Source organism: Bombus vancouverensis, chromosome 9, assembly GCF_051014615.1.
Source record: "Bombus vancouverensis nearcticus chromosome 9, iyBomVanc1_principal, whole genome shotgun sequence".
Classification (NCBI taxonomy): Eukaryota; Metazoa; Arthropoda; class Insecta; order Hymenoptera; family Apidae; genus Bombus; species Bombus vancouverensis.
Window position 1 is genome coordinate 4,139,056 of NC_134919.1, and position 14,243 is coordinate 4,153,298.

Consider the following 14,243-nt stretch of genomic DNA (forward strand, 5'->3'; position numbering starts at 1 on the left):
AATATGTTTCCTTGAGTATTAATTATAAGTTGGCACCAGTTTCTGCTAGACATTTCTGTTAATTATTCAATACGGGACTTTGTAAAATATTCTATGAGTGTTTGAATATATTCAACTGAATTCTATACACTACTTAGAATATAAAAAAATGTAACAGTAATAGTGAAAATCTTAAACATAATTTTGGAACATGAAAAGTTTCAAATAGGTTAGAAACGATGGAAGTAGATTTGAAACTTGAATGTTTCAAATGATAAAGGAGTGAAAATATTTTAGAACAGAATGGGGTGGTAATACTAAATTATAAAACATTTATTCATGTGAGAGAATAAAGCTGTATTTATTATGTTATATTGTATAATATAAAATTTCCAAAATGATGCATTATACACCTTGGATCCATCATCAAGCGGTGTTGGACAATCATCAGTGTTATGCACCATATATGACTAATGTGCCATCTTATCCGCACAATAATCATGAGCAACAGCATATTACAGAAGAAGAAAGTGAACAAACAGGAGATGAAATGCATGATACAATTACCTCTGCTACATCAGGAGAGCGCAGTTCTAGTGCTGATATATTTAGATTAGAATTTGCAGCAGCTCAATGGTCTAAACTAGTTTCAAATGCAGAGGGCCTATTTACTAAGCTCATGACAAGTAATATTTTACCTCATACAGAACAAGATCAGATTGAACAATGGCTCTGTATGAAACAAGAGTATGAAGAATGTATTGCTAGTGATGATACAGGTAGTTTACAAGGCTATACAGAAAATGCAAGAAGATCATTGGAAAGAATAGAAGAAGTAACTGAAACTGATGAAAAGACAGATGAATCCGTACATCAAATGGAAAGAAAGATTGACTTAAATTGTTCATCCAGTTCAGAGAGTGAACTGTCTGAAACTAATGATGATGACGATGAAGAAGAGGAAGAAGAAGAAGAGCACAGTGATGTCAGTTCAGAGAATCCAGATTTTTTAGAAAAATTGGACGAATGTATGAATAAACTTAAAATAGAAACGGATAAAATAGTTGATTCCAAAAGAGATGAGTTCAGAGAAACAAATATAGAAATCATTCCATCTATAACAAGATCTATGAATACTAATAATAATTATGTCTCTGCAACTAGACCTGTTCCACTTAGAAATCCAAATTCCAGAAGGAATTCAATGCTTCCTGGTTCTGAAATGTGTAACGAAGTGTTAGCCTTTAACGATAGCCTTAAATCTAACCAAAATCAAATATTAGGTAATAAAACATCAGCATTCGCTAGTATAAGAATCTTAGACAATCGTGAGCCTGAATCATTTATCAATGAAAATATTACAATTCATAATGACAATTCACCGGATTTATTAATTGATGCTTTGAAAACAACAGAAGTGCCCGAACCCATAAAAGAATTAAAAACTCTGACATTAAATAATGAGGCAAAACAAACTCAAGTGAAAAAGATTCAATCAGATTTAGATGGAGCCCATAAACGTATAGAAGAGCTACAAACGACTATTAAAATTAAAGAAAAATTCATTGCAGATATGATAAAAAATTCGGATGCACGCGCTAGCGCAAAACAAAAATTTCAGCGCAAATGGAGTAAATTAGAAGAAGAATATTATAATACAAGAAGCCAACTGGCTCAAGCGGAAAATGCTTGTATCTATAAAGACTCAGAAGAAAAATCTGCTCATAAAAAGGAAATTGAATTATATAAGAACATGGCCATCCATTATGAGAAAAGATTAATGGATATTGAAATGATAAAGCAGATTGCAGGTGATTCTGCTAAAAAAGTACTAGAACTTGAGAGTTCTTTAAATACATCTAAAAAGCAAATGGAGAAATTGAAGAAACAACTAAAAAAAGAAGAAGAACGTAAGAAACAATTAGAAGAGGAATTAGCAGAGGATCAGAAAAAAATACGTGATCTCGAGGAAAAATATAACTTAACTGCCTCCAAATTAAAAGAGATGCAATCGGAAAGTGAGGATGAAAAAAATAACAGTAAATCAAAAACCGATTACTCTGATAAGAAAAAAAATTTGTTAGACGTAAGTGCGAGAATATCACATCTTGATCATGTTTTAAAAGAAAAATCCATGGATTTGGAGAGAACGGCAGACATAGATGAAAAAGAAGCTCTACGTCATGAAATTCGAAACCTTCGACGTACTCGAGATTGTTTAGTAGATGAGAAATGCGATCTAGATGAAAAGTTTCAAAAAGAGAAAACGTTATCTACTGTAGAAGAACGAAAATTATTAGAATGTGGAGAAACTATTGAGGCGATCGATGCTATGATCGAACACAAAAATGAGATGATTTGTGGACGGAAAGGATTCGATGAAAATCAATCACAACGTGAGAAAGGGGAAAGAATGCTAATGGAGAGGTTAGCGAAACTTTCAGATGGTGAAATGAGAACCTTATTCTATAAGTATTTTCTGAAAGTAATCGATTTAAAGGAAAGTTCTAAAAATCTCGAAGTTCAGACAGCTGAATTAGAAGGTCATATAGAGTCCCAAGAATGGCAGATACAGACATTAACAAATGCCCTAAAACAGACTAAATTAGAAGCAGAGAGAAGAATAGTTTTGATGCAAAGAGAACATGAGGAAAAATTACACCTCATGTTTAGGCACTTTGCGGAAGAAACTAGCAGTTCCGGTCATGAAAGATTGGATAAAGATTCTGAGCTTGCGAAATACAAACGTGAAAATAGAACTTTGAGAAAACGGCTAGCTGATGTCGAAGCTCTTTTAAAAGGTCCAACGCCTCCACGTACAGCTAGTCCAGCGAAAATCTCGCAACAAGGGTTAAAACAAATTGCACCGAATAGTCGGCCGACAACCAAAGTAACTAGGCAGCGAAATAAATTGATAATACAAAAAACCACCGACTGCGATAAAAGAAAGAAATGAGTTTTTTTTAACAAAAATAGTCCTTTCTCTGTTTTTCCACAATTAGCATTTATTATTTACTCAATATTTTTTTATCTTTTGTACAGTATTTAACTATTACGTTATTAACTTAATTGAACATACAAAAGTTTATCCATTATAAACGTGCATTTTTTATCATTTGAAAACATATTCAAGCATTTGTGTGTTGTATCACAAATAATCATTTTCAGAAAGCAAAATATCAGTAATTTAGTCCCAATATAAGATAGTCAGTGTGTATAGTTTCATTGTATATTTTTTAATCCTCTCGTTCAATTATCAATTAATATTTATTATATACTCGTAAAATAAATTCAAGTTATAGTATATTCATTAAATCAAGAATATTGAACCTCAATCAAAATAATATTTGCATGTTTCCCAGATCTCAAGAATACGTATAATAAGTAAATAAGTATCAGATATAAATATGATAAATACAACGGTATTTATGTTTTAAAGAAAATAAGGTCCGAATTATTAACATACTCGAATCATTTCAATACTCGTTGTATTAAATATAGTATAAACATTCTACAGTATATCACTGTATGTAACACTGTTAGTAATTCAATTTATTATAATATCGATAAATGTGTTTCACACTTAATAGTGTAAAAATAGACATGATATGGAATAATTTATGTATAAGATTTATGCTCATTGACCTCCGATATATTATTTATTGCAATTTTGTAAATATATTAATAATACGTTAAATACATCATTAACCTTTAACCCTCTGATCCCTCGCTAAAATATTAATGAACAACTTATTTCTAATTCACCATAAAATCGCTAAAATTCCATACGAATACACGAAAGTTATTACAAGGACCGAAAGGATTAATATCCCTTACACTTTCACAAAATGAACGCAGTAAATAAATAATCGATTATTGAAAACGAAATGTGTTCTTCACTTTACAATTAAGTTGCACATGTGAATTCAGAGGATATAACATTTTAAAGCATAAACAGAAGAAAAAAATGAATAAATTTTATAGTCTGAGAAAAAATCTTTGAATTCACACCGTGTCGGAATAACAACTATCCGTAACATAATATAAAATCGACCAAGCAAACTAACAATTAAAGTAGGTCGAAAGCATCATTATTTTACATTTACTATTCGAAGACCGTACTACAGTGAATACCTTAATCTTTTTATTTTATGCAATAGATGCCATAAATTTATTGGTAAAAATTATATTAAAGGAATCAGTATTGGAAAAGATATCAGTGGACTCAATTTTGATAAAAATTACATTAACGAATTTGGTTTTCAAATAACTAGTTTATAACCGTATAAGCTCTTAAAAAAAGGTTCTAAACTGTAGTTTCCGTAGTGTAGTGGTTATCACGTGTGCTTCACACGCACAAGGTCCCCGGTTCGATCCCGGGCGGAAACATGTATCAGATTTTTTATTTTTATTGATATTTTCATTTATAAAATACTATATTATAATGAAATATTTATTTACTTTTTTACTTTTCTATAATATTTTGATTTTTATTTTAGAAATCAATACTTTCCATACATACATTAAAAAATATTAAAAGTATAAGTGGCAATATAGATAATTAATATATTTCACTATAAATTCAAATTTACTAGTATATAATAGAATTACCTTTTTTTTATATATATTAGGTTAGAGGACGAAGTATAAAATCAGATGTAATTGTATAAAAACATATATATTTACATTCTATAAGACGTCGCTTTCATGTGTCAGGATGGCCGAGCGGTCTAAGGCGCCAGACTCAAGGTTGTTACCTTATCAGTTTTCAAATATCTGATCTCAATGTGCCTTCTGGTCTCCATCTGGAGGCGTGGGTTCGAATCCCACTCCTGACAAATTTTTTGCAGTTTTTGATAAATTTCTAAGGCTAAAAACATAATTTAGCTATCTTAACATTTTATAAAGATACTTTTGAAGCACTCCAGCTATAGGCAGCGCGAGAATCCCGTGTTCAATTCTCAATGCGAAATGCTAACTTTTTTTATCCTATAAAAGTGAGAAAATAATGTGCTAATTGTTCATAGATTATTGTAAAAAGCTACAGCGAAACAAAATAATTAATTGTCCTAAATTCATAATTATTTTATTTCGCAATAACGCGCGTGTATGTGTATGTTGCATCATTATTGTGATCTTGTCAGATAATATATTTTAAATTGTAAATTCGATTCAATGACATACAATTAATTTCTAACACTGAGAAAGATATTCATAAAGATAAAATTTATATAAATTATGTTACTCTTTACATTTATAGTTAGAAAATCAATATTACGTTTCCGAGGTGTGACCTTGTTTGTTTTGCATATCACATAACAGTACGAAAATACATACACACTGGATCAAAATTCAAGTCACATAAAACTAATGCTTCAGTATCACTATCAACGCACTCAAATGTACTCCAATTACGGAACTAATTTATTACTAAACTAAAATTACCTGCCAGTAGCAGAATCATAAATATGAATGATTGTAATGAAAAAATTGTAAATATTATACAGTTCATACATGTACTATACGTTATAATTAGAAAACGTAAAAATGCGAAGAAGCGAGTTGGAACGCTAATACAGAATAAGGTCGAACAGACTGTATACATATTGATTCATCCTCTAACCTTTCTGTTGCCTATGCAAGAAAGATCCCAAGGAAACAAGTTTTTACAAAATTAACATTCTCCTAACCCCCACCTCGTGTAAATCTAAAACAATAAGTTCAAAAAAGAACAACCAAACACACTACGTGTGTTTGTTTACCTCTACTGATTCGATTCATTAGACTAACTGTATGTTGATTTCATCAAATATGTATAAAATTAATTTTACAATTCGCAAGTTAATAATTTATCAATATCAATAAATTCTTTTACACAATAAAAACATGTATTACTAAAATATATTATATAAACATTAGAAACTATACCTGATATATTACTCACGTATTTCAATGATAAAGAAGCTAAAATCGTCAAATCCGGTATGGTCTAGTGGCTAGGATACCTGGCTCTCACCCAGGAGGCTCGGGTTCGATTCCCGGTACCGGAAAATTTTTTTTAACTTTATACATTACACTAAACAAATAAATTATTTTTATCATTATGTTCATTCTATAGGCATTTAAAGCTATCGATTAAAAATAGATGGCAATAAAAATGGTAACAATAGAATAATATTATTCATGCGATTCTGTTCCTTTTACTTCGAGAGGACCTAGAATAGTCAAGAAAGCACTTTTATTTGACGTTAGTGGAACAGACATGCATTAGCTACTGTACAACATGTAATACACAATAAAATTGTTGCTGCGTATCACTTTGCTTTAGACTGTCACTATTCTCCGTGCCAAGTTGTAGTAAAACGTGTCTTTGCCCGTCTATCGGTATGCAATTACTGCCACTTCTATCGATATTCGCGGAAGTGACGTGGGGACCCAACACGTGTAGCACGATCGAGTCTATAATTCCGAAAATCGGCCGCAATTTTCTTAAGAGGCATCGTGTCAGATTGATTGAAAATAACCGATGATACATGCCAGAGTTAAAGTACATACATAGTATGTAGGTATATACTATATACTCACACGATACGGATGACTTGGTGACTTTACCTATGAGAAAACATTTTTATTCTTTGAGTCGTGGGAGAACAAGCTACATTAAGATGGCTCAAGAGCCAGGTCACGAATGGATGAAACCCTTTCGAAAATTAATAAATCTTGAGATTAGCTATATTAAGTGAGAATCGTGATAATAAATTTGTCGTTCATATATACAGTTTCTCGACCGGTATAACTGTTATGAATAATAGTAGAATTACTGATAGGAAATTTATTAATTATTATCAAGAATATTTATGAAATGATATACATATTTAATGAAGCAAGTGCGCCGTTTTGTTTATAGGTACAGTGGCCTCGGAGAAATTAATTCAAGTTCAGCGTTTTTAAACCGTGCCTACTTCGTATACAAGATATGGATGCTGATAGCTATGTACATCTTCGCAATCACTCTGTTCCTGGATATTTATGTGAACCGGGACAACTTACCGATCAGCACCGACGATGGCTGTATTTTTGCAGGAATTTTCGTTGTTATATATAAGGCGATGAATTTGCAATTTCGTCAGAAAGGAATAACCAGACTATTGGACGAAACGTTAAAATGTACCGACGATCTCTGCGAATTTTCCGGTGAGTAGAAACAATTTAAAATTAGACACATTTGATGAAAAGCGCGTAATCTAATTATCGCATAATATGCCATAAATTATGCTATGTTTTGTGACATAACTGTAAGAGTTTTTATTGGAATATCTTCGGATCCAAACCTCTCAATCTCATTTGTATACAAGACAGTGATGGGGAAAAATGTAAAGTTTTGTTTTTATACATAAAATTTGGAGTTAAAGATCAGATTGAACAAAAAATTGTTTGGCTGATTCTATAGCTAATATTTGATATTTATATATAATAATTAACATTTGCCGTAAACATTACTACATGAGATGATCGATAACGTTTGCTTTAAACAATTATTCGTGCAATATTTCATGAAGTGACATCGATATGTTTTGTGACATAGCTCAATGCACTTCATACTTTACCATTTCACTCCATCGACGCGGTAGACTACACGAACTGTCTCTTGTGGAGAGGGTATGCCTCTTGTTAGGTGAAAACAAGAGCATAGACGGAGAGACGTATCTTGGATACTAAAGTGACGCAGCGAATGACGTCCGCTGAGATCATTAATTCAGGTCTATTTGATCACTTTTTCACGGCCCATTCTGCCAATCTTTTTCACGGCGTTTTTCCGTCAAGCATTCTCTACCAGGGACTTATTCAGAATTACTCGGCACATTTCACGTTGTCGTGTCTTGCATACTTGCCTTTTGCAATATGCAACATTTCAACTAGACTTGTTCGCTTGTTTCTATAGCGACATTCTTTCGTACGCTAGCAAACTAAAACTATGAAATATCAGCACCGAGTTATCTACTGGTCTTCTCTAGTTAATTAACTATACGGTATTCTTTATAGAAGTCGAATATATCAAGGAAATTATCGAAAAGCATCAAGTACAAAGTAAAATGATATTCTATGGGTTTACCGCGTTAGGATCTATATTAGGAACCGCTCTGTTATTTTTCTCACCGATGGAGGACGGTTTGTTGATCAGAGCAAAGTATCCTTTCAATACTACGATATCACCTTGGCACGAGATAAGTTTGGTTATAGAAACGTGCGCTGTTTTCGGCGGTTTATTGGGAATAATTGGAATAGACAGTTTTGTGCTTATGATCTGCACCTTGCTTACTGTATTATTCGATATGTTGAATGTAAATTTTGAAAATTGTGGAATCGAAACGAAGGAGCATGTAAGAAAATGATATTTGATTCTTACCATGTATACGTGTCTTACTATGTCTTTCATATTCGGGCTAATTAGAACATAACATAACGAACAAAACATAAGGTTTTACTTTATACTATTCACTATATGTGTAACATATTTAAACAGATTATTTATCAAAAATTGTATAATAATTTTAATTTAGAATATACAAAGACGTCATGTGATTCGTTTGAAAATTGTTTAGGAACTATTAACTGAAAAACCCATTGAATGTGAAAGATCCACATTTACGCTTTAAGGGTACCATAAACACGTTTACAGCGCGGGTTAATTTTCATTTATAACGTGTCAAATCTTCATTGTATCGTGAACTTGTCTTTACAGACGGTCGAGAGTTATGACGAACGCATTCACGCGAATATTCGTTTCAATAGAAAGAAACTGAACAATAGATTTCTCTACCGGTATAAGACGTGCTTTCAATTTTATCAGCGGTTAGTGTGTATGACCAACGATTACAACAAACTTTTCAACTTGAGTATGTTCATTCAGATGCTTTCGAGTACTTCGATTATTTGCCTGAGTGGTTTCCAGGCTGTCGTGGTAAGACATGATGGTCGAATGTACTGATCAGATCGTGATAGATTTGCATCGTTCGTACAGGTCGGAGGGCAAAGCTCAGACGTCATGAAGTTCGGGATTTATCTGAGCGCAGCCATATCTCAACTCTTGTACATCTGTTGGATTGGAAACGAGCTGAACTATGCGGTAAGGGTTAATTAGATGCATCGATTAACACGTCCCGTATCGTGCATAACGCTTACTCAGAAAGCAAAACTTTTTTTTAGAAAATTTCATGTAAACAGATAAAAGATAAACAAATTACTTAAACTTTCAACTGTAAAAATTCGACAAATAAGAATTCGAACAATATAAATTTCAGTAATTTGAAATATTTTTACCAATATGAAATTGTTGTTTACTCGATGATACTCGTGAATATAAACAAATAATTTAAGAATATGGACGAAAGAAATGAAATTGGAAGTATCGCAGCACGATACGTGTTAAGAGGAATTTTCTAAAAATGAGGAATTTTAAATGATAAATTATGGTTCAGAGCTGGACGCTTGACAGAAGCCAGTGGCTCTCAGGCTGGAATAACGAACGTTTAACCAATATCGTGAAAATGTTCACGTTGTCCACGATGTTCACCAGACGGTCGATAACTTTAAAAGCCAGTGTATTTTACGTGTTGTCTCTGGAAACTTTTATCACGGTACGTAGACGTCGACAAAGTTACGATAATACACCTTTGTATTACAATACCAGTATTTTCCTCAACATTCTTATTGCAGATCATAAGGAGATCTTATTCAATTTATACTTTATTGAACAACATGCAAGTAACGGATCATTAACTCTGTAATTCTATGTTTACCATATTGCACAATCTGTAAGGCGATTTTTTAACCAATAAGGTTACGGATATAAAGACGAGGTATGTATCATATTATGCGATCTTGCTTGGACAAAAACAATATACGAGACTGACCTGATACGTTGGTGTACCTGTGTGGCTAAAAAGCAAGAATAGATATCCTATTTTTGGAAATTTCATAATCGTTAAAGTTCTTGGCAACCTGTTCTCTCGTCACGCTTACGGCGATCCCCTGTAGCTTCAGGCCAGCAACCTTGCAAATTATGGTCGACGGAACTCTCCTCTCGTACATCGCGAATTTACCGATTCGTTCTATTTATGCTCGGTAATATGCGTTCAATGGTAATCGGGAACAGCTGCAATTTTCACTTTGTTAGCCGGAAATATTTTTGCACGTTCGCTGTTGCCACAGATACATAAACATCCGCAATCTAATTATTATTTCCTTAAGTTCTTCTGACTGTATAGCGTACCTCACCAAGCTCGCTATCGAAAAGCCTCCTTGCCTCATACCGTTATTCAATTTATCTGCCAACGCATCCTGCGATTAACAGCTTCCAGAGAACCTATGCTTAGTTGTTCAATCGCCACTCAAAGGTGCACCTAGAAGGTGCTCGCGAATTATCGATAATTACATTCATTGTCAATCATCTATAGCTAATACAAGCGTCGAAATTCCAAGTATTGTCACGTACGATCGAACCCCGCTCATCTGTCGACTCCAATCAAACGAAAATACGTTTGCCTGGTGTAAATTGGCTAGCGATCGTCGCGCGACTAATTTATGATTAAGTATAGATGCTACCTTGCGTCTATGAAGTACCGTGCAAATCGTTTACGTGTGGTCGTTAACGTCTGACGCTGTTATTTGGCCTAAAGACGGTAGAAATTCGACGTTAATCAAATAGCGAACCCTTTTTATTGCCTCGTGCCTGTCGTTAACTGACTGGATCCCTTGAAATACGAGAACGCTCGTGTCGTACGGTGTACGCGGCGCGTTTCTACACTCAATCTCTGGCTCCTCATCTGACCGATGACTATCTGTCTTGATTTATAGTGCTCTACCTGCTTCGTACAGGGAGTTCCATGTAACTAGACCGGTATAAATATTTCAGTTATTCTCGTTGACGAAAAGACGTGTCCAAGGAAGAAAGAATCTCGTTTCTTGAAAGACAATTTTTTTTACAATATATATAGGTAACAGCTGGACGTTGTGAAGTATCGGATGTACTCGTTATAAACGAGGTAGTTTGTGTAGCGTGGTGTACTTATGCTCTTAGCTATTATCTAATTGCTTTTCACGGATACGAACGACGAAATGAAATAGCGTTTTTAATATTAGAATTACCAACAACTAGAGTATAGAACTCGTACCAAAGAAATCGAAATGAAAGATATATATTTTAGAAGAAATTACTCGGACCCTCAAAGACTATTGTGAGTCTATAAAATCTCCACGATCAATTACAGATTGATTGCTCTTGGACTTTTAATTCTAGTGAAGTAGTTTTTAATAAGAAATTCATCCTACCAAGGTAGGAGTTCTATTTGCATGTTCTTTTTAATTAAAAATGAGTTGAAGTAATAAATCGTATTAGACGAAAGATAGTAAATTCACGGCAACAGAATTTCTATTCATCTGTACAGAAGTATCATCCATTCATTGGGTTTTATAACAATAGTATCCAGATTTTGTAACAGCTGCTCTTAGATGAGCCTCCTCTTGTTCACAAAAGAGAACAAATTGAATCTTTTTTTTTAGAGCAATTCCAAATCAATTTCACCAAGGAGCGAAAGGTAGCGACATTGACATTCAATCAAACTAGTTTCGCAACCAGACGCCAGTAATCGAAAAATAATTAGGTATACAATCGTCTAAACTTGAACCAGCCAGGCATAATTTGTGCGCTACCTTGTCGTATGCTGCAAGGTAGCAGCATCACCTAAGAAGGAAAAGAAGAAACGATGTCGTTGTTCTGGCAGCCATTCCATTGGCACTTGCTTCCTAGACAGATGGTCGCTTTACCACATGTTACCTAACTGTAGACCTGCTTTAAGTACCATTTCTGCCGTTGGTATCGTGCGTTTCTTCGCCAGAGCCTTGAACTACGCTTTGTTGCCGTCGCGATTTCTTGCGTTCCTGTTTCTTTTCCTGGAGGAAACGTACTAATCATCCACGTTCACGTTGTTCGTGACGTTTCTTGCCATTTTCACGCGACCATGCACACTTCTGTTGCATTATATGTTTCGCTTGTTTCCGTTTTACCGTCTTTCTAAAACCGTGTCAATGAATTCCTCGAAAATAGCAGAGAACGTTAGACGAATAGAAAAATTCTGTCAGTTCCTGTACCTATTTATTTACCAATAGACAGAACTTTCGTACCTATTCAATACCAATTGAAAACGTTGAAAACGTCTGTAACGTTGATCTTATCTTCGATATTAACGTATTCACATTACACGAAACACTATTACCTGTTGAAAGTAATACATTTTTGAAATAGAAATATTCCTCGTTGTACCATTCAAAAGAGACAGATATTTTATAAAAACATTTTATTACATTTTTGCATTTATATTACAAATTAATTAAGTTAATAAATATCACTTTTTGTTTGAATTTGAAATTTTATAGAAACGTTTATTTTTTTCTGGACGGGAAAGTTGAATTTTCCTACGACGATCTTCTCTGATTATTATCTGAAAGAGGAAACAATGTTTTCTATAATTTATCGTACTTGATACTCGTTACTATAGACACTCATTTTCCGTACGTATTTCGCGATAAAAGGAAACATCGTATAGAGTTTAAAAGGTAAAAGGATTTAACGTATTACCTAATAAATTCTGGTCTAACGTCAGCTTATCGGGACGACTCGTGGTAACGATGCGATGAATCGAAACTCGATGATTCCAACCAGCGTCAAAAATAAAGGTTTCTGCGTGTGGTCCCAGCGAAACGATCTCCTCCGACTTATCTCGCACAACTTGCTCCGCTACGAGCATGAATTCATCGCTGAAATTTTCATACAGCGCCGGGTTCTTTCATCTGATCCTCTGAAAAAACGTTCTGGCCACATCGCCTGACTCGTAGGTTAAACGCATCCTTCTTCGTCTCCTGGCCGAACTCCTGCTTTTCCTCTTGCAGGAAGCCAAGAGTCTCCAGAAACTGGAGTGGTGATTCGTTATCGAAATTCCTGTTTGCGCGTCTTCAGCGAGAATTCCTCGTTTGTCAAAGTCTATCTCTTGGCCAAATTTATGGCATTCTCCACGTAAGGCACGCATTAGCGACTGGTGAGAATTTGTATCCAATTACAGAGGAATGATCCCTGTTCTAAGTGATACTTTACGACGATTGAAACATCAAACTGGTCTGTATTAACTGGTCCTTTCACTGCTGTACTCTTCAAGCTATAAACGTTCTCTACGTATAGATCTAGGTAAACCACTTTCTCGAATTCTGCGTATATTTCGTTTTTTCAATTCCGTATAGAAATTGAAGGACACTAAAATCGAGGCAAAATTTTCTATGACGAGTGTACTTTCTAATCAAATAGTCGAATTGAGCTAGTTATCCGAGAGTGAGAGCTGAGAACGATTTGAAATTTGATAAGCAACGTTAGGCGCATTTGCCCTATTTCTTATTTCATGTAAGAGGAACGACACTCTGCTATATATACGATTTTGACATTATTGCGTCTGATGGTGAGAGATATGGAACGGTTAAAGCAACAGTAACGTTCACGTAGGCAAAAATTTCTCATGACATGGCCAGATTATGCCGGCCAGATATATAGGCAAAGTGAATGGAGAGGGAACAATCCAATTTCTCATGACAAGATAAAAATTTAATGGGCTACGAGGACAAGCAAGCAACGAGGATTAATTGGGCCGATGTAATGAATTTTTAGGGCAATGGATCGGCTCAGATCGCTGTCTCATGTTTGAAATTTAATCGAGAAAATTAATAAGCTACAAGTTCTCTGTGGGTGTTCCAGAGGAACGGTGGGTGGATAGTGTGACGATATCGATCAATCATCGATCGATCGATTGTACGATGTGTGGTCGTTTGGTAAATTACGAAAAAATTGGTCAGAATAGGCCACCTACGGAACTAGAGAATGAAACTAAAAACAAAAAGTGCATCAAAATCGACTGGGAAGTGGCGCGGGATGAAAATTGCAAACACCATCGGTCTATTTATAAAGAAGCCTGTGCACTGACAAATTATTATATCGCACGTATCCACGGAAAGAAGCGTGCTCACTGACCATGCATCGTAAACCGTCCTGATCGTTTCAAGTTATTCTAAGGCAAAATGAAAATGTTTTATATTCAACTAACAGTAAAGAGGGAAAAAATAAAAGAAAAAGAACATAGAATATTTTAGACGTTTTCTTCTGAAAGTAGAATACTTTAGCACGCATAATAACTATACGCATAAGCGAAATTTGAACGTAAAAG

At 34.3% G+C, this 14,243-nt stretch overlaps 2 protein-coding genes and 3 non-coding genes across 5 annotated transcripts; all 5 read left to right on the forward strand.

The window, feature by feature from the left end:
- Positions 1 to 18: 18 nt before the first annotated feature.
- cos (kinesin-like protein costa) lies at positions 19 to 3,283 on the forward strand. Its single transcript, XM_033343438.2, has one exon. It carries the CDS (start codon positions 377 to 379, stop codon positions 2,933 to 2,935), a length of 2,559 nt encoding a protein of 852 aa, XP_033199329.1. The 5' UTR covers positions 19 to 376; the 3' UTR covers positions 2,936 to 3,283.
- Positions 3,284 to 4,295: 1,012 nt separating this feature from the next.
- Positions 4,296 to 4,368, forward strand: TRNAV-CAC (transfer RNA valine (anticodon CAC)). Its single transcript has one exon. It is a non-coding gene; the product is annotated as a tRNA-Val (tRNA).
- Positions 4,369 to 4,690: 322 nt separating this feature from the next.
- On the forward strand, positions 4,691 to 4,817 carry TRNAL-CAA (transfer RNA leucine (anticodon CAA)). Its single transcript has 2 exons — positions 4,691 to 4,728; positions 4,783 to 4,817. It is a non-coding gene; the product is annotated as a tRNA-Leu (tRNA).
- A 1,140-nt stretch (positions 4,818 to 5,957) lies between these two features.
- On the forward strand, positions 5,958 to 6,029 carry TRNAE-CUC (transfer RNA glutamic acid (anticodon CUC)). The gene has a single exon. It is a non-coding gene; the product is annotated as a tRNA-Glu (tRNA).
- A 920-nt stretch (positions 6,030 to 6,949) lies between these two features.
- Positions 6,950 to 9,759, forward strand: LOC117161710 (odorant receptor 85c-like). Its single transcript, XM_076621393.1, has 6 exons — positions 6,950 to 7,173; positions 8,023 to 8,360; positions 8,723 to 8,941; positions 9,002 to 9,106; positions 9,459 to 9,617; positions 9,697 to 9,759. Exons 1-6 carry the CDS (start codon positions 6,960 to 6,962, stop codon positions 9,757 to 9,759), a joined length of 1,098 nt encoding a protein of 365 aa, XP_076477508.1. The 5' UTR covers positions 6,950 to 6,959.
- Positions 9,760 to 14,243: the final 4,484 nt, after the last annotated feature.